Source organism: Ochotona curzoniae, unplaced genomic scaffold (assembly GCF_017591425.1).
Source record: "Ochotona curzoniae isolate NIBS_2020 unplaced genomic scaffold, NIBS_Ocur_1.0 contig_1274, whole genome shotgun sequence".
NCBI lineage: Eukaryota > Metazoa > Chordata > Mammalia > Lagomorpha > Ochotonidae > Ochotona > Ochotona curzoniae.
This window is the reverse complement of record NW_024465023.1, coordinates 30882706-30905654: the sequence shown is the minus strand read 5'-3', so window position 1 is coordinate 30905654 and position 22949 is coordinate 30882706. Positions and strand designations below refer to the sequence as shown.

Sequence of the window (22949 nt, the reverse complement as noted above, 5' to 3'; positions counted from 1 at the left end):
TTGGTTCAGCCTCCAGGAGCCCAATCTCCTGACCAGTCACACCTAGCCACTCTCCTAATTGGCACCTGCAGCCCTGATTGAACAATCTAAAGAGTGCAAATCAGAACAGAACAACACCAAAACCCAAGAAGCAGTCCTGCTGGGGACCAGGTGTCATAGGCTCCAGGGCCCTGGGTGGGCCTTCATCACCATCTGTCCAGAGAGGCCTGGAGTAGGCAGGAAATAAATTTGTTTGGGCGTCCTTTGGGGTAGGTGGCCTTAGGGTTTATTCGGAGGCAATAACTACAAATTTTAGTGCCAGTACTCCACATCCAGCCCCTCTGGGCCAATTGCCAGTGGCAGTATGTGCTGACCTTTAGTGCTAGCAAAAGCAGCAGTGAAGGCAGGGGGTGAGTGGGGAAGGCCTGCAGAGCCATTCTTTGAACAGCTGGAGTCTGAGCATCTCTTCCTGACTCCCATCCCATCAACTTACCACCTCAGGGAGCAATGGCTGCCATCTCTAGAAGCCCCCTCACACCTCAGAGAGCCAGGCCTCCTGTAACTGGCCAAGGATGAAGAGCTCAAATGTAATTTCTCAACTGAAGTTGGGATGACTTGAAAGGAAAAAAGCCCTGTGGGATTGGCCTCATTCCTCTCAAAGTGAAAAGGAGCATCTCTCTTTCTGCAGAACAAAAAGCAAAGTCTTTCTCCACCACCACACTGTCAAATCAAAGCATCATGACTGCAGCACCGCCTCCCAACCCCAGTGTGTGACTGGGGTGGGGCAAGGAGTCAGGTGCTTTGCAAAAGGTGCCTCCGCTCCCAGACACCCTCCAGTAGCTTCATGGTGTGTCCTGGGGAAGCCTGGCAGTCTCCCCTCCATGTTCTCATAATATGCCTTCTCACCTGTGGGGTGAACAGCTCTGGCTGCCACACAATCTGAATTACCCCTAAGGCTCTCCAATCACACAGCTTGGAGGCTTTCCAGAGATGACCAAATGGAGGAACCATAAAAAGGAAACTCGAGGAGAAGAAGAAATCCCGTGGAAGTTTGAGACAGAAGAGGGATTAGGAAAGTAAACCTTCATAGGAAGACTTAGCCTGCCACTCAGTGTCCGGATTTTGCCTGTGCAGACATATAATAACAAAGATAATAGAGAGGTAGTACTCTCTTGTTACACACCCTCCCCACCTCCCAGTACAGTAACAAGTTCCATCTAGAAGTGTTGGTTGAAGACCTTTGCAGATGGAAGGGTCCAGAAAGAAGGGATGAAGACAGATCCACATCAGGAGCCCTGAGACAGGCCTATTCTAGCTTGACCGCTTGACCTGGGCAGAGTGGACTGGGGGGAGTACTGCTTAGCGTTTCTTATTTCTGTTGTCCAGATTATTCTGACATGTACTGAGTGACTACCCTTCTCTCATACTGAGATCTTTCAGGTGGAGTGCTCAATGACTGGTCTCGCATCACCATGAACCCCAAGGTGTTTAAGCTACATCCCCGCAGCGGGGAGCTGGAGGTACTGGTGGACGGCACCTACTTCATCTATAGTCAGGTAGAAGTGAGTACGGTCTTAGGCCTAACTCTTCTTATATCCAGAATGCAGATCCGGTGCAGACCACATAGGGGCACTGTGGAGCCAGCCAAGACCAACCAATGGCTAACTTCCTACTTCCCAGAGTGGAGGGCTTGAGGTCATAGGGAGGGAATTGAAAGGGTGGAGGGAGGGAAAGGATGGTCAATTTGGTGTTTTTGTTTTGTTTTGTTTTGGGTTTTTTTTTTCCCTAGACAAATATCATTGCAAAACTGAAAATGGTCCTCTGGGCACAGGGTCATAGGCCCTTGTTTCCCCTCTTAGCTGTTTACAGTCATACTTGAACTTGTTTTCAGCATATTTCTTGAAAGTCAGTTTCAGGGCTGCTGAAAACCCCTTCCCCAACTCTACTAGCTTGGGCATCAGAATGAATAGTACTCTTGTGAAATTTCTCTTCACCTCAAAAAGATTTCTGACTGTCTTTCCTTTCTTTTTCTCCCATTTATTTCTCTGTCTTTGTTTTTCTAGCCTTCCTGCTTCCTTCCTGCTGTCCTTCTCCCAGCCCTCTCTCCCTCCAGTTTTGCTCTTTCCCAGCCCTGGGCCCACTCCCCAGGCTGCCAGTGTCTGGCCGCTTCCATGCCCCATCCCCATTGTCTGCCTCCCCTGGGCTGACTCCTCAGAACTAGAAGTAGATGAGTCTTGAGGTTGGGGCTTCTGTGGGGTAGGCAGCAAGCAGATGCGTGGACACAAAGGACCACAGAACTAACAGATGTGTCTTACAGGACAGGGACAGAGAGATAAGTTGACTGATATTTACTGGGGACACATCCTGGCACAACCCAGGTCTTACTCAAGAGATTAAATGGTCCCTGAATACATTGATCTCACCTGAAGGGAGTGACCTTTTGTTAAGTGAAGACTGAAGGTCCCCACCATTATGGGACACAGGCTATAACTCCGATGTCCTATAAGCTAAGCCCTATTTGGTGATAATGAGCAATCAGCAACTGGGGTGGGCTGTGTAGATAAGAGTAGGTAAGGATGGAAAAGAAAAGGACTTCTCTGGGACTAGGAAAGCCCTCAAAATGCCAAGCCATAATGAGCTTAAGCCACTGCCTCCTTCTGGTCTCAAAGGGGGAAGTAAGTTAGGGATCTGGGTTTCCCCCTTTCAGATTCTCTGTCTCATTTGTAGCGGATAGCTCTCCACCTCTCTAGATCTGTTTCTTTAGCCATCAAGTAAGAGGGCCGAGGGGCCCAGAGAAGTTCAGTGCCCTCTCTTGGAGGGGCAGAGTTCTGCAGGCTGAGTGAGCCTCAGTTACAGAGCTGAGGAGACGGCCAGCTATAGCTATGGCCTTTCTGGGGAATCAAATGATTCATATGTTGATCCCCAAATGGTGCTTGGGCCTTGAGATGGGAAATTAGTGTCTGTAGCACTGATGTATGCAGAGCACTGTGCTTCATGCCAGAGCTGGGGCAGGCAGGAGGTGGGAAGGTGATGGGGTGCAGATGGCATGGTTCTTGTCCACCTCCTCACCCCAGGGTCCATGACAGGTGTGCTGTTGTAAGACAGGTCTACTCAGCCACCTGAGTCCCATGGAGCATGGGTAGGATGACCCATAAGCCATCACCCTGCCGTTCCTGTTGGCCAACTAGCACACCTTCAGGTGGCACTGCCCCCCCCTGCCACAAGGCATCCTGGCAGATCATTGGAGAAGGTTCTGTCTGTTCGCCACAAGGGAGGGCCCCCCACCCTCTTTCCTCTCTTCCCCAATCCCTTCTCGTTGCCTCTCACCCAGGTATACTACATCAACTTCACTGACTTTGCCAGCTATGAGGTGGTGGTGGATGAGAAGCCCTTCCTGCAGTGTACCCGTAGCATCGAGACAGGCAAGACCAACTACAACACTTGCTATACGGCAGGCGTCTGCCTCCTCAAAGCCCGGCAGAAGATCGCCGTGAAGATGGTGCACGCTGACATCTCTATCAATATGAGCAAGCACACCACCTTTTTTGGGGCCATCAGGCTGGGCGAAGCCCCTGCCTCGTAGATTTCCCCCGTCTTGCCCCTGCCCGTGCCCCTGCCCCACGTGGAGGAGCCGGGACTCCCAGAACCTCTTAAGTGCTGCTGTGGCATTGCAGTCTCAGAGAGAAGGGCCCCAGTGCTATTTATTCCCCCAGTGACTCCAGGATGACAAGGCTGCTTGACTTGCCAGCGTGACCTTGAGCTAACAAGACGCTGGATGGAGACACAGGGTTTCCAGAAAACACAACTTTTCACCTTTGGCTCCTCGTTCATGGCCCGACTCTTCTGCCCTAAGATCCCTGTTGTCAGAGCTGTCATTGGTTGCACTAAGAATCATGGGCAGCAGGCCAGAGAAAGCAAATGCATGCTCCAGACTCTGCCCGGGGTGACCTCAGACCCCAGGGAGCTGATGCTCTTCCTCTGGCAGGGGATGGAGGTGAGGTGGCACAGGAAGCCAGTGTTGTAGCCTAAGGAGCGGGCCTGGGAGGGAAGAGGCAGGTGTTTACTACAGAGATGGAGGAAGAAACCTGCCAAGGGGCCGTCCTTCCATGGTGGGAGCTTTCCTGCTGCTCCCTGTTGTGGCCTGCAAGAGAGCTGAAGAACCCTTCGCCGTCAGGCTGAGGGCCCCACTATGACAGCCTGATGGGCTCTGGAGGTGGGAGGTCTCGCTACCTTGGGACCATCGCAGGGAATGACCATACACCTGCCTGCCTTGAGCACCTGACTCTGCACCTCCAGACTGGGGGCCATGCATCTCTCACTTTGTTTACAGCTGGGCCGCATACTCAGAAAACCCCCTGGGCTCCCATCCCCAGCCTGACTGGAACTCCTGTCTTCTTTCTCCACAGAGCCTACCTCTGTCTGAGACAGGTGCCTAATGTAGGACCTGTGCTCATGTGAGTCTGGAATATTCTTTAGCTTCCCTGGGGATACAGAGAATTCACTTTCCACAGAATTAAGCTATGCAAATATTCACCTGATCCTAATGGAATCATGTCTGGTGGCGGGGGAAGGATTGGGCCAGGTGATTCCTGGCAGCACCTTCAATTTCTGACATCTATAACTCAGAATGGATGCTTGTCAAGACTGCCTTCCTAAGTTCCCCAGCCCCGGGTTGAGCATCAAACAAGGCAGAGCCCAGAAAAGGCAAGCAGTTTGTTGTTCAAGTTTGCTGCAGTCCAAATGGTTATTGAACCTAGTGTTATCTGCCAGAACATCAGCGGACGCTCTGCTGCCCCAGTCTTCCTTCATTCTGGCTCAGGAGAAGCTGGGCTTTGCACTCACGTTCAAGTCCAAAGGCACTGGTCCCAGACTGCCCACTGGATCATATGGTGGGATCATGCGTGAGCTTTACTTCTAATGGCCAAGGCCCCACCTGCCCTCTAAGTGTTAGGTGCAGCCTTAGAAGCTTGGAAGGCCAGCCTGGTACACTTCACTCATGTTGTCCCTCATGCACACCTCTTCTCGAAATGCATTTCTTTGTGAAATATGTGTCATTTTAACATGATAGGAAATCTGCTCCTCCACCAAGAATGGCAAATAACTTAGTTCTCAGTTTTGTCTTCCGTTTCAAAGCAGCCATATTCCTTGGCCCTTCAAGGGAAAGGATTAGGTGGGTGGAAGAGGGTAGCAAGGCAAAGGGGTGGTTCCTGCTGTATGGGTGCTAATGCAAGTCTTGCAGCCCGAAGTGAGGCAAACTTTAGATACGGATGTGACCCCCTACACACACTCCTATTAAGTACCTGAGACAGTCTACAGTTGTAAAAGGAACCAAAGAGAACCCCTGCTTAAAGTCTGAAAAGTACCTTCCCCTTTGTGATCTCCTTTGAAGAAGGCAGGGCAATGAGCATTATAGATGACATTGTTTCAGTGAGGCTCCAAGAGGAGGAGTGCTTTGGCCAATGTCTCACCCAGTTCAAGTCACAGCTCTAGAACTGCAGCTGGGTCTGACTCCAAAACTATTCCCTTACACCACCGTGTTGTATGCCATTGGAGATCCACCAAACATCCATAAAGTGGTCAAATGCAAGTGAAATTTCTTGGAGAGGGTCCCGAAGAGGAACCCAGAGACACTCACTTTCATTCCCTAATGAGTATGCCAGTAATCTTGGCTGCCACGTGCTCTCATGTCCTGAAGAATCTTCTTAGAGGTACCATGTCCAAGCAGCAGGCATCTGGCACCCACAGAGCTGGTAGCCCTCATGTTGTTCCATGCATCTGATGAGCCAAGCAGCCATCCTGTGTGAGCCGCAACAGTGGGCATCGTCCCCATTTTGTTTCCCTGCAGACAGCTCACAGGAGCCAGCCACCTCCAGAGCTGCTAAATATTAAATAAGCTAAACGCTTATCCCTGCCTAGCATACCACAGACAGTTTTATGCTGATGGGGCCCATGGGGATCAGAGAAACGTCCTGAGTCAGGGCTGGGTGTGAGGCCCAAAGGCTGTGCAGAAAGAGGAGTGAAAGGCTTCCTAACCAGGCCCCTGCGGGGTCATCTGTAATCCATCCTATCCTGCAGACACACAGGGGATTAGAGGAGAAAGAAAATTCCCACCAGATCCTTCATGAACTCACAAGCCTGGAGGAAGAAGGGTGGTAAGAAAAGTTGGGGAACACTCTTGCTACCAAGGCATTGCCACAGTGGTGGAGCAATCTACTGATAAAAAGGACGTGGGGATAGATGCAACTGTCTGGTGTTAGGCTTATGAGAGTTTACCAGAGGGCCACACTAATATGGAGCACAAGCCAAGGCCATCTGTGGGCAAGCAGATGACGGGTTTGTGGGAGAATTGCACAGCAGAGGCCTCTGCCAGCTTGCCTGGGCTCCAGTAGCCAAGTGGACACAATCGGCAGCTGTCAGAGGCTCCTGGGCTGCCTGGAGCATGCGCCCTGTGTCTTCTTTTTCCCCTTCATCCATCCTGAGCCAAATGCCATGCTGAACAGGAAAAGGGCTGGGAACCCTGGGGGTAAACAAAGACTTTGATCTGTGTGTGGTTTACATAACTTCTGGGGAGTACAAACAGATTCAGAGACATTTAGAGCTCAAGAGCCTTTAGAGAACCTAGACCAATCTAAATTCCCGAGTGTGATACTCATGTGGAAACTGAGGCCCATGGAGGGCAGGTGACCTGCCCAAGGTTCTGATCAATCCCTGACCTTCAGATTCAGCAGAGTGAAGGGGGCAATAGTCCCCTATCCCACAGGGTCCCCTTGTTTCTTCCACCCCCAGACTCAAGGCTGGGAGCCCCTGGTCCCCTTTAGGAACCTGGCCAGGCAGGAAGAGAGTAACTGCAACCTTCAGCAGGACTCTTTCTCCCCAGCTCTTGATTCCAGATCTACAAGGCTCCAGACTGGCCCAGTCCCAGGAAGTGCTTAGGCCACCCTCACGTTGCTCAGGCCCCATCCTGCCTTGGGGACTCCCCTAGACTACATGAGCTTGGAGAAGACTCCTGATGTGTTGTTGCTGTTCTTGTTCTTTTAGTCCATTTCAGGGTTCTCTCCAGGAGGGGACGGGGTGTGTCATTTCTCTATTCCGAAAGCTTTCCCGCTGGGATGGGGAGGGGTGGGGGCCTTGCTGTGAGAATGGCCTAGAGCAGGGCCAATGCTGCTTTGGGAGGTCAGCATCCAGTGTGAGATACTGTGTACATAAACTATATATAATGTATATAAACTGGGATGTAAGTTTATGTAAATTAATGGTTTATTCTTTGCAAATAAAATCGCTTTTACCCCTCTTGTTCTTGAAATTGGCCTAAGGACTTCCTGCACCTTAGGTGCTTCTTGGCAAATGAGGTAGGAGGACAGTCGTATCAGAGGGACCCACAGAAGGAAGGTAGAGTGGATCTCTTCACGTCCTCTCCCTAGAGTCCACCCTGCACTCTCCCATGCACAGGTCTTCTCCTGGAAGCCTAAGGCCAGGAGGTTAGATCATGACCTACCAAGAGGTACACTGGGGACACAGTGTAAGGTCACCCTCAGCTTGGGAGACTGTGACATCTAACAGGTGTTTCAGGCCTTGGCCGCAAACAGCTCAGATCACTCCTGCCTCCAGCTTCTCAGAAAGGCCATCACCCCCTTTCTGCAGATGGAGATACCACTGCTCAAAGAATCTCAGTCCCCTCCTTTCCCCACCTTATGATCGGTGTCATGAATTGCTCATTTTCTGACAGTCCTATCTCTTCTCAAGAAAAAAAAAATACTATACAAGTGTGGATGTCTCTGATGTCTGCATTTGAAGTGCAGGTTTGCAAAATGTCAAAAAATTCTTAACATTTTAAAAATAAGCTAACGAAGAAGATTTAAGAGAGAGGAAGAGAACTTCAGTAGCTTTCATCCAAGATCACCCAACTGCTAGGTATGTCTAATGACATTCCCAGGCCAGATAGTATTTATCCTACACAGCTGGCTCCTCCACTTCTCCCCATGCTGTCTGGTGTAGGAAAACCGCCATGGAGGCCGCACTTCAGGAAGACACTCTCAGGGCAGCTCAAGAGGGTTCTGGGAACTTCATGCAGCAGCCGTCACCCCCTGTGTACAGGGGCATAATGTGACACATCAGCAGCAATGCACACACAGAGGCCCTTGATTAGTCTGCGCTGACCATGTGTACATGGGTAGGTGTTGGAGCCAGGCTGGTCCTCGCTGGTCCTCTGGCTGCCTTGGTGTTTTTTTGTTTGTTCGTTTCTTTGTTGAAATCAGCCCCAAGACGCCTGGAATCTGCTTGCACAACTCTTAAAGGAGTTCAGGGAGAATGTGATCTCTGGTGGAAGAACTAAAAACCAGCCTGAAAGTGGAAGTGTGGCTTTGCCCCACTGTTCAGAAATTCTCACAGGGCAGAGGCAGCAGAACATGCTATATAAATACTCAAGATGGACCTGGCACAGTTACCTAGTGGCTAAATCTTCGCTTTGTATGAGCCGGGATCCCAGCTGCTCCACTTCCCATCCAGCTCCCTGCTTGTGGCCTGGGAAAGTAGTCAAGTACGGCTCAAAGCTTTGGGACCCTGCACACATGTGAGACACCAGGAAGAAGCTCCTGGCTCCTGGCTTCAGATCAGCTCAGCTCCAGCCATTGAGGCTACTTGGAGAGTGAACCAGTGGATGGAAGATCTTCCTGTGTCTCTCCTCTCTGTAAATCTGCCTTTCCAATAGAAATAAAATAAATATTTAAAAAATATACACAAAATGTTCTTGCTAACAAACTGGATCAAATGATCAAATGACACTGACCCAAGAAATATGGAACAAGGGGTCTGTGGATCAAAGTCTGGCACTGCAACAGCCATTACACCAAGAGTCAGGCTTGCCACAGAAGAGTCAGCTGTGTATGCTAAAAGCCAGAGACCTCACTCCCCTCCTGAGAAAGCTGGCTGACTATCCAACAAAGGGCAGAGCTGAGAACCAGGCAAGTAGAAAAATAAATTGCTGGACAAAAGACAGGAGAAAGTGAGCCCGAGGCTAACCCATCTTAATACAGCTTTATGAGATGGCAATGGGAACACAGACTTCAGGGTGGCAATCACTTGAACTTTCAACACAGAATCCTATAGTGCAAACTGTCGCTTAAATACAGATGCCGTGAGAATTAAGATACTGCTTGCTCCATAGGTGAACTCAGTGAAGGAGGAGAATATTTTGCAGCTCCCCAGCTGACATGTCTTTTTAAAAATATTTTATCTTACTTTTAATATTCACATAGTTGAAAGGAATTCACACCCATGTGGACTTCTAATTAAGGTGGGGAGAATCAAGATATGCAGGAAGGTGGGTGGGACAGATGTTTCAGTTTTTTTTTTTTCTTCTGTGTCCACAGGGAAAGGGAAGGAAGCCACTCCTTACTGTCAGACTAGATCAGTACCCAGCAATGGGGGACTGTCATTTAATGATACCTTAAAACAACCAATGTGGAGAAGAGTGTTCTGAGAGTGTTACTTGAATGATTTTGAAAATTCTGAGATGTTGGCTTCATTGCACCAGGGTTGAGAAAATCTTTCCAAGGTCTCTTGCCTGATCAAGTCCACCTTAATGCATCCCCAGACCCAGGAACATATTGCAAAGCTCAGCCAGAATTGTCCAACCTGTTCTGTTTTCCATCGTCTAAGGAGGTAGGTTATGTCCTCTGCTGACCCAGATGAGCTGGCTGTCATGTCCTCCCTATGCATCCGGGCATGCTGTCCACTGCACAGGCATCAGTAAATGAGGAGGCCCAGTCCTGATATATGCACTTTAAGGTCAGACCACATATCCTCTGATTTTCCCTGTGGTTAGGGTTTGAGTCAAGCCATTTAGTTAAGGAATCACCCAAGACATCTCACCTGGGGTGATCTCAGACTTGACTCTTGGGTGCACCAGCCAGTGCAGGGTCAGGCTCAGGCCTGCACCAGCAATGCACATACCTGTGAGTGCAGCTGCCTGGTCAGTTCTACCTCCAGCCCCATCTCTCACATGAATTGATGGGTGCTGCAGCCTAGCCCAGCCAACCCAGCTGTTAAGTTACAAACATATCCCTTGTCATTGGATTATTCTAGCAGCCCTTGAGGGGAGCAGTGAAGATTAAACAGTTCCATTTGCCAGATGAAGAAGCTGGACCTCAGATGTGACTGATGCCCCCTGAATTCAGTTCCAGGGCTTGGAGATGGAGCACCAACTCATAGCCCCACTGCTTGTGCAGGTACCCAGTGGCGCAGGGAGTCTCCACACCAGGTAATGGGCTGTGTGGGAGCTGGATAAGGAGCGAAACCTACAGGGATCCTAGAGCCCTCAAGACAGTCCAGTTAGGGCACACGTAGTCTAGGCAAATAGACTTTTGGTTCTCTCCATCATTTTCCTCCACAATGCTCCTGTGAGAACCTTTGGGTCACTTCTCCTCCCAGTGTCTTCCCTGTGGCCCTGAGAAACAGGCAGAGAAGTACTTAGGAGGAGAAAGAGATGGAGTGAGAAGAAGGACACAGAAAACAGCCAACTCGCTCATCAGGAATGCCCAAATCAGGCATGGGAATACCACAGGTAACTTTTGTTGTCCTGTATTTTTTCTTTTTCTTTAAAAAAAAACATGCACACCTTCCAGCCAGGCTGAGAAGTTACTGGAGAAGTCTGTTAAATTATCACCAGCTCCTGAGTCTCTGAAATGCCAAACTTGGTCTTATGCTGGTCAAATAGTTTGCGGAGAGCATTGACATAGAGTGCGTGGTATTGAGCCACAGTCTCCTGGCTTGGATACTCAATCTTGGGCACTGGTAGAGGTTCCCCGACTGCCAAGGGAGAGGAAGAAAAAAAAGGGAAAAACATCAGAATAACTCCCTCAAGGGCTGGTACTGTGGTGTAGCAAATAAAGCTGGCACCTGCAATACTGGGATGCCATATGAGCACCAGGTTGAGTCCTGGTTGCTCCACTTCCAGTCTAACTTTCTGATTAGGTGACGGGGAAGGCAGCAGAGGCAGAGGACAATGCAGCTGCTTGAGCCTCTATACCCATGTGGGAGATCCAGAAGAAGCTCCTGGCTATGGTTTGGCCAAACCCAGAAGTTGCGGCCATTTGTAGAATGAACCAGTGTACGAAAGACCTCCCTGTCTGTGTGTGTGTGTGTGTGTGGTTCTCTCTCTTTTTCTCTCTCTCAACTCTGCCTTTAAAATAAATAAGATAAAATAGAATAAAAATAACACACTCATTGCATTGACTCCCACTCCAAGCCCAGGTTCTTACCACATGCTCCTCCAACCCACCACTTATCCTAGTTGGTTTCCTTGCCTCTGAGATCTTATCTCAGAGCTTGATCCAGATTCCTAAACCAAATCTGCCAGCAGAAGAGCCCACTCACCAATTGTTGTTACAGGCCGGGTATAGGGTAGAAGGCCCAGGGAGCTCTTGGTAAAGCCACGTCCATAGAAAGCACAAGGGTAAATATGGACCATGCGCTGGAACCACTGCTGGAAGCGATTGACGAAGCCTCCCGGTGTGAAAACATGCTGATCGTAGAGGTCATTCTCTCCAAAGGAATAAGCAGGTACTAGGGCCACTCTGTAGAGGAAAAGCATGGCCTTTGATGCCCAGAGAGGCAGGGGCCCTGCCGAAGGCCAGAAATGCTGGCTACCACTGCTTCCTGGATCTGCCTGCAGGCTCCCTGGTCATCAGCCCAACTCCATGCCCAAGTCCAGGTTGCTTGTGGGAGCAAAGCAGCAGGATGCTGGAGTAAGTCCAGTCCCTGGGGGCCTTCAGGTCTGAGCTACTGGTAGGTAAGACCCAGGAGTCATTTCACTCCGCTTCCTTCCCTTCAGCCTGCATGCTAAGCTTAGCTCTCTGAGCTTGGGAGGCCCAAGTGAGAGGCTAGCTTGAAGCTGAATAGGGTCAGAGTGGGCCCTCTATCCTCTCTTCACCAGCAGAAATGCTTCTAGCGCTTAGCCATAGCTTTACTCCAACCCAGGGATGGATTCCGCCTTCCTCCTCTTTTTCTTTTATCTTCCAATCGACATCAACATTACATAGGGCTAGTGCTGTGGCACAGACGATCAAGCTGCCGTATAATGATTCCAGGAGCCCATATGGGTGCAGCTGTCAGAGTTCAACTGCCCCACTTCTGATCCAGCTCCCTACGAATGTGCCTGGGAAAGCAGCTTAAGATGCCCTAACTGCTTGGGCCACTGCACCTACATGGGAGAGCAAGAAGCTCCTAGCTTCGGCCTGGCTCAGCCTTGACTGTTGCAGCCATTTGAGGAATGAACTAGTTAATAGAAGACCCGCCCCCACCCCCCCCCACCCCCCGCTCCCCTCTCCCCATTTGTCACTCTGTCAAATTAAAAAGCCAATCTTTTTTTGGTAATTGAATCTATTATGATGACTGTCGTTAATGACAGCTCATCCCTTCTCTTTAGGTACAACTTCCTTGAAACCCCTTCCACCTTGTCCGCTGGGCCTTTGTGTCCCCTCCCTTGAAATGGAACCGAGTTTGTCTTACCCGTGCCGCAGGGCCGTGCGCACAAAGCCATGCCGCTTCTTTAAGACCAGGGTGGAAGAGCCCGGAAGGCTGTATCTACACTCAGCCAGGCCACCCACCACCACAATGAGCATGTTGCCTGTGCCCTTGTGGGTAAGCAGGAAGTCCATAGAGGATTGGCTCACGGAGCAGGCCCCTGTCGGGCAGAGAAAGTCAAGGGTCATTGGCCACTTCCCAACCCTCTCCCCAATTTTCCTTTTATCCTCCTTCTTCAAAGGAGGAGAACAGGCAGCACCCTCTATCTGGCCTGAGAGCCCAGAGAAGCTGTGGAGGACCAGAAGGGGTCACACACTTGGCCATGCTGCCACCCATGCCTGCCCCCATTTCTTTGGACATGGTGTCCTTGCCAACTCACCTGTGGACATTACGTATTCCCTGAGAAAGGGGACCCAGAAAAAGGCTCCCAGTGTGAGTACATATGGGGTCATGCCAGGAAAGACCTTGGAGAAGCCCGAGGTGTCTGTGCCAAAGTGTCCAAAGCATGAATGGGACATGAGCCCATGAGGGTGACACACAAGAATGTAGTTGTGGCTGGGGGAGAGATCATGAGTCTTCAAAAGCTGTAGAAGAAAGCACAGTGAGGAGGGCTCTAGCCAGGGCACGAGGCTCTTCTGCTGACCAGAGACCTGGAAAGGAAAGGGCTGCTGGGGCTGGCCATGCAGCTTGAGCCATGGACAACTCCAGTATGCATGGCTCATTGCCATAGCCTGTCAAAAGATGGTGTCTTGTCCTCTACCTCTCCTGCTGCCCACTCGCCACCCTCACCCCTTGACCCAGCTTTTGGGACCTGTGGTGACATCTGGGGCTGTTCACCTTGAGAGGGAAGTAGTCGCAGTAGTGTTTCCACAAGCACCATTGCCTCACACAAGTAAATCGGCGGCCACCTGAAAGCAAAGGCAACACAGCCAAGTTCTGTTCACTTCCACTGCCCCCTACCCAGCCTCCTGTGTTCTTGGGCCTCTTAAGTGACAACCAGGCCACGCTTGGGTAAAGATGAGGGAGGTGGAGGGACTCAAGACAGGCTAGCTCTGCTCCCCCAGTTGCTCCTCCCTCTAAGCCACTCCAGTTTCACTTTGGACGAGGGCTTCCCATCCCCTGAAGAGAACCCCTTCCCTCAGGCTTTTTTTAGTCCAGGGAGTAAGAGGCTGAAGAGGGACCAGAGCCTTCCTTGGGAGGACCAGGAAAGTGGCAAGCCCTGTGCTAGCAGGGGGCCCTTACCTCTCTCAGGTGTCTTCCAGTCAAAAGCCAGCCAGCTGAGAAGGAGCACAGTGATGGGCCAGTATGGCGTAAACAACACCAGGTAGAGGTTGACAGCGATGGCTGTAGTTGCTGGAGGGAGCCCCGCCTGGAGTTACTAAGTTGGGAACTAGCTCTCACACCCCCACACTCACCCTGCCTCCCGAATTCTGTCTACCCAACAGGATCATGCAAACTCTCAACTAGCTCACTTCTGCATCACAGCACTTGCCCCAGGTGTCCATGGCTATGGCTTCATGTGCCTATTGGCCCTTGGCTCAAGCAGGCAGATATTTCCCTCCCCAGCCTAGCACTGGGCTCTGTCTGTCTGCAATGTGTCAGTGGCACAGAGCCAGGGACAGGCCACCTGTCAGGTGTCCTGGAACAATTTGCCTGCAAGTCCCATTTTCCTCTCCATGTAAGAACATCAACGGGGCAAATGCCAAGGCAAGTGAAGACCCAGTTTCAGCCAGGTGGCAAGCATGCAAGATAGCAAACCAGAAACAAAGGCAACTGTGAGGGGGACCAGAATAAGAGACTCAGCCTCCCCTGTGTAGTTTCAATAAGACAGGGTTGCTGCTGGTTGGAGTGTCAGGAAAGGGTTACTGCAAATGAGTCACACAGGGTGCCACATTGACTCTAAATGATTGCTGGGCTCAGTTTTTAAAGCAGCCATGATTAAGACTGTGTGGGAAAGTGGGTCAAAACAAAGGTTGAGGAAGACAGAAAACATTTGGAATTGAACATAGCAGATAAAATACAAGTTTCTGTCTTAACCTCTTGCTGGAGCCCCATGAAAAGTATTGGCAAAGTGGTTTTTTTAAGATTCTCTCTCTCTCTCCTGCATCTATTCCTCTCTGTAACCCTGCCTTTTAAACAAATGATGTTTTAAGCATTGGCAGAGTTCTTCGTTTTTGTTTTTTTTTTTAATTATTATTAAAGGCAGATTTACAGAGGGAAGGAGCAACAGAGAGGAAAATCTTCTGTCTGCTAGTTCACTCCCCAGATGCCTGCAGCTGAACCACTCTAAAGCCAGGAGCTTCTTCTGGGTCTCCCACATAGGTGCAAGGTCCCAAGGAGTTGGTTCACTCTCCATTGCTTTCCCAGGCCATAAACAGAGAGCTAGATGTGAAGTGGAGCTGCCAGGACACTAACAAGCGTCCATACGATATCTTGATTCTTGCAAGGCGGAGGATTAGCCAATCAAGTCATCGCACTGGCCTACAAATCACATTTGAAACACACACACACACACACACACACACACACACACACACACACACGGCCAGTTTTGTGGCATACACTTTGACTTTTAGCACAAGTTTGACTACTAGTTGATCCACTTCCGTTCCATTTCCCTGCTAATGCAGAAGGTGATTCAGGTACTTGGGCCTCTGGCATGTAGGATATACAGATGGCGTTCCAGGCTCCTGGCTTCCACCTGGCCCAGATTTGGACAGTGTGTGTGTGTGAGAGAGAGAGAGAGAGAGAGACAGAGAGAGAGAGACAGAGAGAATATGACAGCAAGAGACACATGGAGAAAGATAACTAGAGAGATACAGTAGATGACATATCTGCAAGATATTCAATGCTGGAAAGAAGATGAAGGCAGATAAGGAGACTGAATCAGCAAAGAGTGATGGGATTGAGTTACCAGCAGTGGTGATGCCTGCAAGAAACAAGCCTGTTTGCATGGGAGAATCTAGAGGTTTGTAAGTGCCACAAAAGGCAGGGATGCAGCTTGGGGTTCGAAATCCATGAAACTGCTTGGGAATTTGCCAGGAAACCAGGTAGACCTCCTCTCCACTACGCAACTGGGCATTGGGAAGATTATGCTCTGATGAAACTTGAAGCAGAATCTAGGCTCAAATTCAAAGTCCCCAATCTATGATGGTTCTACATGAGTCCTTTTGGGTTTATAATATTGCAAAAGCCATATACAGTCCATGGAAATCACACTTCAAATTCTGAATTGGGATCTTCCCAGGCTCAAAATCTGTCACATAATCCACTCCCATGATGCTGGGCAGAGATGGCCTCCACTACCCCCAAACAGAAAGAAACAATCAACACTCAATGCTTCATTGTGTTGGTAAGCTCTGATGCCTCGTAGCCTACGTGTGCTACATGCATTTTCAACTGAAGATAGTTTCGACCTGCAATAGACTTATTGGGCCGTAACCTCATCAGGGATGTAGCAATAGCAATGTCTGTACTGACACAAGACACAGCTTAAGACATTCCATGTGCAGCCAAATTATGAATCATGCATAAAGGTAATGACAAAAAGCAGACTATTTCAATAAGATTATTAGAATAGAGATTATTTATGATTAGCTTCAAATGATGTATTCTCTGAGTTTCTTTCTCAGCCAACAAGTGAGGGATATACTTTACCACAATGATAAAGTGATCCAAGGAAGAAGGTGTGGGATCCAGGAAGAAAGGGCTCCAACAAAGGAGGAAAAGGAGCAGCACCAGGACTGGGAGGAACTAAGCAGGACACCTAGGCTACAAGATACAAGGAGACATTACTCCCATAGTTATGTGTAAGCCATGGCCCAAAACTTGTACACACCTGATAGTCAGCCCCTTCTGGAAGCTGGCTTGCTCCTTCAAGTGTCCTGGAGGAGGCCAGATTTTAACACACAGATTATAAAAGCAAGATGCTGGGCCCCGGCAGCAATAGCTTCTAAGAATGAAAAATGATATAGGGATTTACAAATTCCTGGTGTGTTTGCATATACTGAGAGAGTAATGTGTCTGTGGAACATTTGCAGATGAATTCATGATAGCTAATGGATATCTAATAGGTAACCAAAGAAATTCAAAATGAAGCAATTATTAACTCCCGGGAACACAAGAAGCTGCATGATGAAGGAAATAAAATTTTTGGCACACTAAATAGCTCAATTGTGAATAATGATTCCTAGTCAAGTAATGTTTAACCAAACCTGTGTAACAATTTGGATAAAATGGGAGAAGAGGAAATTGGAGCAATAGTGTATAGAGTCACATTCTCATCTGCCATATATGGAAGTCAATATACAAGGTTTGAAATTGTTACATCAGAAAATGGTAATATTTAGACATTGTAAATAGTAAAACTCAAAAATGCAGAAACAAATACCAGGAGAAGGAGCTCAAAAAGTTACAAATGTCTCTGGTAAGGGGGAGCACGCGTCCACAGTTACAGGCTTTAGGAAGACATCGTGTAAAGCTCTTGCCTTTGCCAACAACTTGAGAGACACCTGGATCTTGCCCAGAAGCCACCACCACATTTCCCTTAGGCTGTGCTCCAATCCGGGCGGTGTCAGGGTTATCTTATGAGTGTGGCCTGGGGCAGAGTGCCCTGTGTGGGATGAATCCCAAATCTGTCACTTACCATGTGTGACACAAGTCATCATCACTGACACTCAGCTCACTTTCAATTCCTCTTCTACAAAAGGTACAGTAAGATGCTGGTATTCCTCCTGTCCTCCTCACAAAGTTACATGTATACCTAAAGCTAAGTTCAAATCCAGAGTCCTCTGGTAGCATGGGCATTGTGGTACAGTGAGTTAAGCTGCCACTTGGGAGGTCCATATCCCAAAGCAAAATGCAGGGTTCAAGTCCCAGCTATTCCACTTGCAATCAAGAATCCTGCTAATCAGTGTGGGAGTCAGCAGATGATGGTTCAAGTGCTTGGATCCCTGCCATCCATGTGGGAGACCTGGGAGATACCTGCCATCCATGTGGTTTTGGAACCCTGGTTTCATACTTGGCTCAGGCCTTCACACGGGCATTTGGGGAATGAAACAGCAGATGAAGAATCTCTCTCTGACCATACACACACACACACAGACACACAGAGCCCTTCAGATAAACAAATTTTTAAGAGTCCTCTGAAACAATTATATCCTTGTGTAGTCCTCTGCTTTCAACCACTTTTTACCCTTTCTCTACTCAATCCACCCCTCTTGGCACCTCCTGCTTGCACCTAACCCTTTAGTCTCACCTCAGTCTCTCACACACATCTTCTGACCATCAACTGCCATTTATTCTGTCTCAATTTCTTGCACCTCCCCCTCTTTTTCCTTCTCCTCTCTGATGCCACCATTATTGGCCTAGCCCAATTCACCACCATCTCTCAGCTGAACTCATTCATCAGCCTGCTACCCAGCATGGTCACGTCCTCTCCTATCTTCCTATAAACCTGTTTACTACACAGACCTACTGTGATCACACAAAAACACCAATCTGGTGGCTCTGCCAGTGCCACGCCCCGACACAGCCCTCAGGAAAAGTGTGAACTCCCTTCCTATGGTACCATCTGTCTGGCCTGCTTCTCCAGACTCCTCTTCTACTCCTCTCTCATTCATTACCACTCATCCTTTTACTTGGTCAATGTGCATCAAGCACTAGGCATGGGCCTCTCACCTCCATCCCACTTAACTGCCAGCAGCCCCTGGGAAGGTGTCGTGCTCTCCTCCTCAGCTTTGCCTCGTGCTAAGTTGCCATCTCTTGGCCCTGAACACTTCCATGCTTTCCTAATTTTGCATTTGTCCATAAAAGAAAAAAATAAGCTCTATTTCAAGAGAAGGAAGAACGGGCAAAGATCATGAGTGAAGAGTTAGCAGAACCAGAAAAATATTAATTGCTTGTACACATGTGAAAACAATTCGACCTCACTCATAATGAAAGAAGTAGAAATAAAGCTGTGACTCATTGCTGCTCCCTGACCACCGTGGCTTTCCTCCCTGCTTTCCTCCCTGCTGTGATAATCCCCTGACACCACATGTCGCAATATCATAATATGCCAAATGTTAGTGTCAACAGTGAGCAGATGCCCATCAACCTGTGTTGGATAGTTAACGTGAGCAAGAAACAAACATTTGCTGCATTAATTACTGAGATTTCAGAGTTAATTTGATTCCACATCATTTTTCGATTACCACGCTTGACAAACCCTACGTGCACCCATTTTATGAATAGAAGAAACAAGACTCGGCAAAGATGAATAAATTATCCAACGTTTAACAGACAGTGAGGACTAGACCTGAAATTTGAACACAGTTAATCTGGCTCCAGAGACAGTATTTTTAACAGCTACCTTATTCTATCTCTTGGTTGTCTGTATGTGTTTTCTGTATGGCAGGGGTATATTGATGGATCCATGTGCATGTGGTAAGAGTATGTTCAATGATATGTGTGTGATAGGCATGTGTGTATGAATGCATGTGTGGTTGTGATAGAGGTATATGCATGAATCCGTGTGTGTGTTATAAGGATGTATGCATGGACGCATGTGTATGTGTGTCAAGGGGTGTGTCCATGGATGTATGTGTGTATTTTGGTATGGGTGTGTGCATGGTTGCATCTGTGTGTGGTAGGGCTGCTTGCATGGATGCATGTACGTGTGGTAGAGGTATATACACGGACACGTGTGTGATAGGGTTATATGCATGGGTGCATTGTGTGTTGGGGGTGGCAGCAGTACATGCATGAATGTGTGTGTGGTAGGGGTATGTGCATGGAACCCTGTATGTGTGTGGTGGGGTCGTGTGCATGGATGCATGTGTGTGGTGTAGAGGGGTGTGTGCAGAAATACATGTGTGGTAGGGGTGTGTCCATAAATACCGTGTGTATGTGCCAAGGAGGAATATGAGCATGGATGCATATGTGAGGATGTGGTAGAGATATGTGGATGGATGCATGTGTGTATGTATGTGGTAGGGGTATGTGCATGGATGCATGTGTGTGTATGATAGGGCTATGTACATGGATGCATGTGTGTGTAGCAGGGGGTTGTACATGGATGCATGTGTGTACGGCAGAGGTATATGCATGGACGCATGTGCAGATAGAGGCATGTGCATTCATTTTTCTCCCCCAGTGCAGGGGCAGTTCCTAGGGCTAGGCGACCCTCTTCTCGCAAAGGAACACAGCAATAGTGCTGGGAAGGTAGAGGTTGGTAACAAGCCAAGTGTGTGGGGATAGGACAGGAAGGAACTCAAGAAGGACAAGTTGAAAATCCCGAATCTGAAAATCTGCAATCTGAAATGCTCCAGAATCATAAAGCTCCTGAATAGCGATGTGATCCCACAAGCAGGGAATTCCATGTGTGACCTCATGTGCCACAAGCATACTGAAACAGTGCATGCATGGTTTTTCAGGTTGTGTATGCCACGTGAATACAAAAAGTAAAGGAATCTTGTGTTTAGACTTGGGTGCTGTCCTCAAGCTATCTCCTTAAGTATTTGCAAATGCTCTGAAATATGAAAAAAACATGTGACATTGGGAGCACTTCTGATGCAATGATTTTAGATAATGGCTACTCAACCTGCAGAATGGAACCCAGCGTTCTTAAGCCTCAGGGTCAGAGGAGGACCCGTGGGCAGAGACTGATCACAAGTGCCACATGGCTGCTGAATCAAGTTTCTGAGGACCGTGAAGCCCAGCCTGAAGACAAAAGCCAAAAATGAAAGATGCCCCAGCCCAGACAGATCTTCTCTACTTCTCTTCCTCACTCCTCTTTCTAGCACACTCCTTTGTTTTGTTTTGTTTTGTTTTGTTTTAAAGACATTATTTATTTGAAATGCAGAGTGACAGAGAGGACCACACACACACACACACACGCACATCCTCCATCTCCTCAAATGCCCATAAGAGCCAGGACACTGAGCCAGGCTCAAGCCAGGGGTTCAACTCAAGCACTTGTGCCATCCTCTGCTATTGTCCTAGGGTCATTTGCAGGGCGCTGGATCAGAAGTGGAGCAGCTGGGACTTGACCCAGTGCTCGTAGTGGATTGTCTGTGTTGCAAGCAGTGGCTTAGCTTGTTGCACCCCAACACAGGACCGTCTTCCTGGCAGATAGATTTCCCATTGAAAGACCCAGAAGCTGCAGAGGTAGGAAGGAGAACAGCTGCCCTTTCCTAAGGAAAATGCCCCAGGCCTGGGCTCACAGCAGGTAGTGTTCGGGCTGAGCCTACATCCTCATCTTTAGTCAGAAGCTGGCCTTTACCATCTTTCATCCAGGAAACATACACTTCTGGGGCAAGTTCCACTCCCTATCTCCCAGCCAGCAGTGAGCGAGCAGATGCAGGGATCATGTAAGGACTGGACTCTGGCCCTCATGTGCTGCATTCCTACGCTCATCGTTCCATTCACTAAGCCTGCATTCATAGGCAGGCCACACACGCCACATGGGCTTTACCTCAGCTGCCTCGTCTGTGCGGCAGAGTTTGCTAGCCACAGAGGGAACACCGCAAGAGGAAAACGGTGATATCCGTTAAGGAACTTAGGGGAAGTATTAGCTATCCATCTGCATTTAGTTAGTTATTCACATGAATTATCATGCATAAGGGATTGACTTCTTTATGCTATTATGAAACTAAGATAATAGATGTGAAAGATGGCTAAATGGCTCAATCTTCCCCCTGTAAGCCCCATGATCCCAGATGGGCACCGGTTTGTATCCCAGCTGCTCCATGCCCCATTCAGCTTCCTGCTTGTGGTCTGGGAAAGCAGTAGTAGATGGTCCAAAGCTTGGGACCCTGTACCTGCATGGGAGACCCAGAGAACACTTCCGGCTCCTGGCTTCAGATCTGCTTAGCTCTGGCCATTGCAGCCACTTGGGGCGTGAACCAGAATATGGAAGATTTTTCTGTTTCTCCTTCTCTATAAATCTGACTTCCCAATAAAAATTGTTTGAAAAGAAAAAATAAAGATACCTGGTGCAAAGTAAGAACTTAATATTTATGAATCCCCTTCTCTGGTCTCTTGCAGCTCTGGCCCTCATTGTTACACCAGCCCTCCTCTTTTCAGTACCTAGCAAGTCTTGCTGCCCGCCCGAGGAGCCCCCACCATGCTCTGGCCTCCAGCCTAGTAGTGGTGATTTGAGCTAAGCCACATCCACCCTCCATATTGGCTGGCATGTCCCCCTGGGGCCCCAATCTCCAGGCCCATGTGACAAGGCCACCGCATTCACATTCTTAACTGCAGAGGACACTCACATGGCCACTGGACAGGTGAGACTTTTTTCCAGCCCCTCACTTCCACCCTCAACAGTGGCTGTTTGTTTCCACTTCTAGAGTGTAGTAGCCAGCACGCCAGTCATTTGCACAGAGCGTTTGTATTGTCGGCATTGGGAAAAACAAATAAATGGTGGGACTGCTCTGGTGCAATGGTGCAATGGCGGAATCCCACAGCCTCCCTCGGCTTTCCTGCCAGTGTCTCTCACTGAGGCATTGTTTGAGTTCCCACAGTGGCCACTCAGGCCCTTCCTCAGTGGAAGCGCTCCTTATCATCCTCAAACAACCCACTGCACCGCCAGAAGGCATGCCAACCACACCTGCAGTCATGCTGCGCGCATCTGCATAAACACACACACACACACACACACACACACACACACACACTCATAAGATCACTTAATGATCCACCAGATACCATGCCTGGGTGAGCTGAGCCACAGGCCAGGGGGACCAATGTCCCGGTTTACTTAGGGCAACCTCCACCTTCCACCCTCCACGTAAGCATGAGTGCTACCCTACACTCCTACGGTGGCATGCAAGCCAGGATGGCTGGTCATATTCCCAAAGGCTGAAGACTCACCAATAAGCAAGGCACTGAGAGCCCACTGGAAAAGCGCAAAGACCTCCATGGCAGTCTTAAGGTCCTTTTTGGAGGGCAGGAGCATTGTGTGCAAGGTCCTAGTAGCCCCTGGTAAACGCTGCTCAGCTGTCTCGTCCTGACTGTCGTGGGGCCTGTGATGTGGCCTTTCTTCACGCTAACCCCTCTCCAGCCTCTGCCTAGTCTCCACCCCTTGCCATCATCCCTACATCTCACAGGTGCTCAGGCCCCCGCCTCTGCTGAGCTAGATCCTGCCAGCCGCCTGCCTGCACTTTTACCCACTGGACCCGGGCTGAGATTGTGACAGGCTCTGACAACACTGAAAGGAAAAAACATGGATGAAGGCTTCATGTGGGAAGTGAGTGGGGGAGAGTGGGATTGATGAGATGCCTCTAGGGCTGGCTCAGAATGTGTGGGAAGGTGTGAGACACAGGAAAGAACCAGAGGGCTCAGGAGGGCCATGAGGCACCTGCATTTCTGCTTTGGAGGGCAGAAATCCTCAGTGAGGATGGAAGAGAGGTGCTCACTGTCCCCAGAGAGCAAATTAATTGAGGCCCCTGAACAGTCCGGAAGAT

General features: G+C 49.1%; 2 protein-coding genes across 8 annotated transcripts in view; one reads left to right on the top strand and one right to left on the bottom strand.

The window, feature by feature from the left end:
- EDA (ectodysplasin A) overlaps nt 1-3709 on the top strand; it is a 360959-nt gene extending 357250 nt beyond the window's left edge. The window contains exons 7-8 of one of the 7 annotated variants that reach the window (XM_041000840.1): nt 1411-1541; nt 3311-3709. In XM_041000840.1, coding sequence (XP_040856774.1) covers nt 1411-1541; nt 3311-3562 — 383 coding nt within the window. In that variant the 3' untranslated portion in view covers nt 3563-3709. The remainder of the gene's footprint in view (nt 1-1410; nt 1542-3310) is intronic. The other 6 variants (XM_041000866.1, XM_041000849.1, XM_041000885.1 and 3 more) reach the window with 6 other exon arrangements.
- Nucleotides 3710-10630: 6921 nt separating this feature from the next.
- On the bottom strand, nt 10631-22441 carry AWAT2 (acyl-CoA wax alcohol acyltransferase 2). The gene is made up of 7 exons (XM_041002250.1): nt 22357-22441; nt 13744-13854; nt 13339-13409; nt 12881-13085; nt 12487-12661; nt 11353-11552; nt 10631-10785 (listed from the first exon to the last, which is right to left on the bottom strand). The coding sequence occupies exons 1-7, from the start codon at nt 22439-22441 to the stop codon at nt 10631-10633; spliced, it is 1002 nt and encodes a 333-aa protein (XP_040858184.1).
- Between the last annotated feature and the right edge of the window lie 508 nt (nt 22442-22949).

Excerpts from the sequence above, each read along its gene's own strand:
- AWAT2 (XM_041002250.1), bottom strand. The coding sequence starts at position 22,441 with ATGCTCCTGCCCTCCAAAAAGGACCTTAAGACTGCCATGGAGGTCTTT. Across the intron at positions 13,855-22,356 it reads TCTCAGTGCCTTGCTTATTG|CAACTACAGCCATCGCTGTC; the intron begins GTGAGTCTTCAG and ends GGCTCCCTCCAG. Across the intron at positions 11,553-12,486 it reads CGCACGGCCCTGCGGCACGG|AGTGGCCCTAGTACCTGCTT; the intron begins GTAAGACAAACT and ends TTTCCTCTACAG.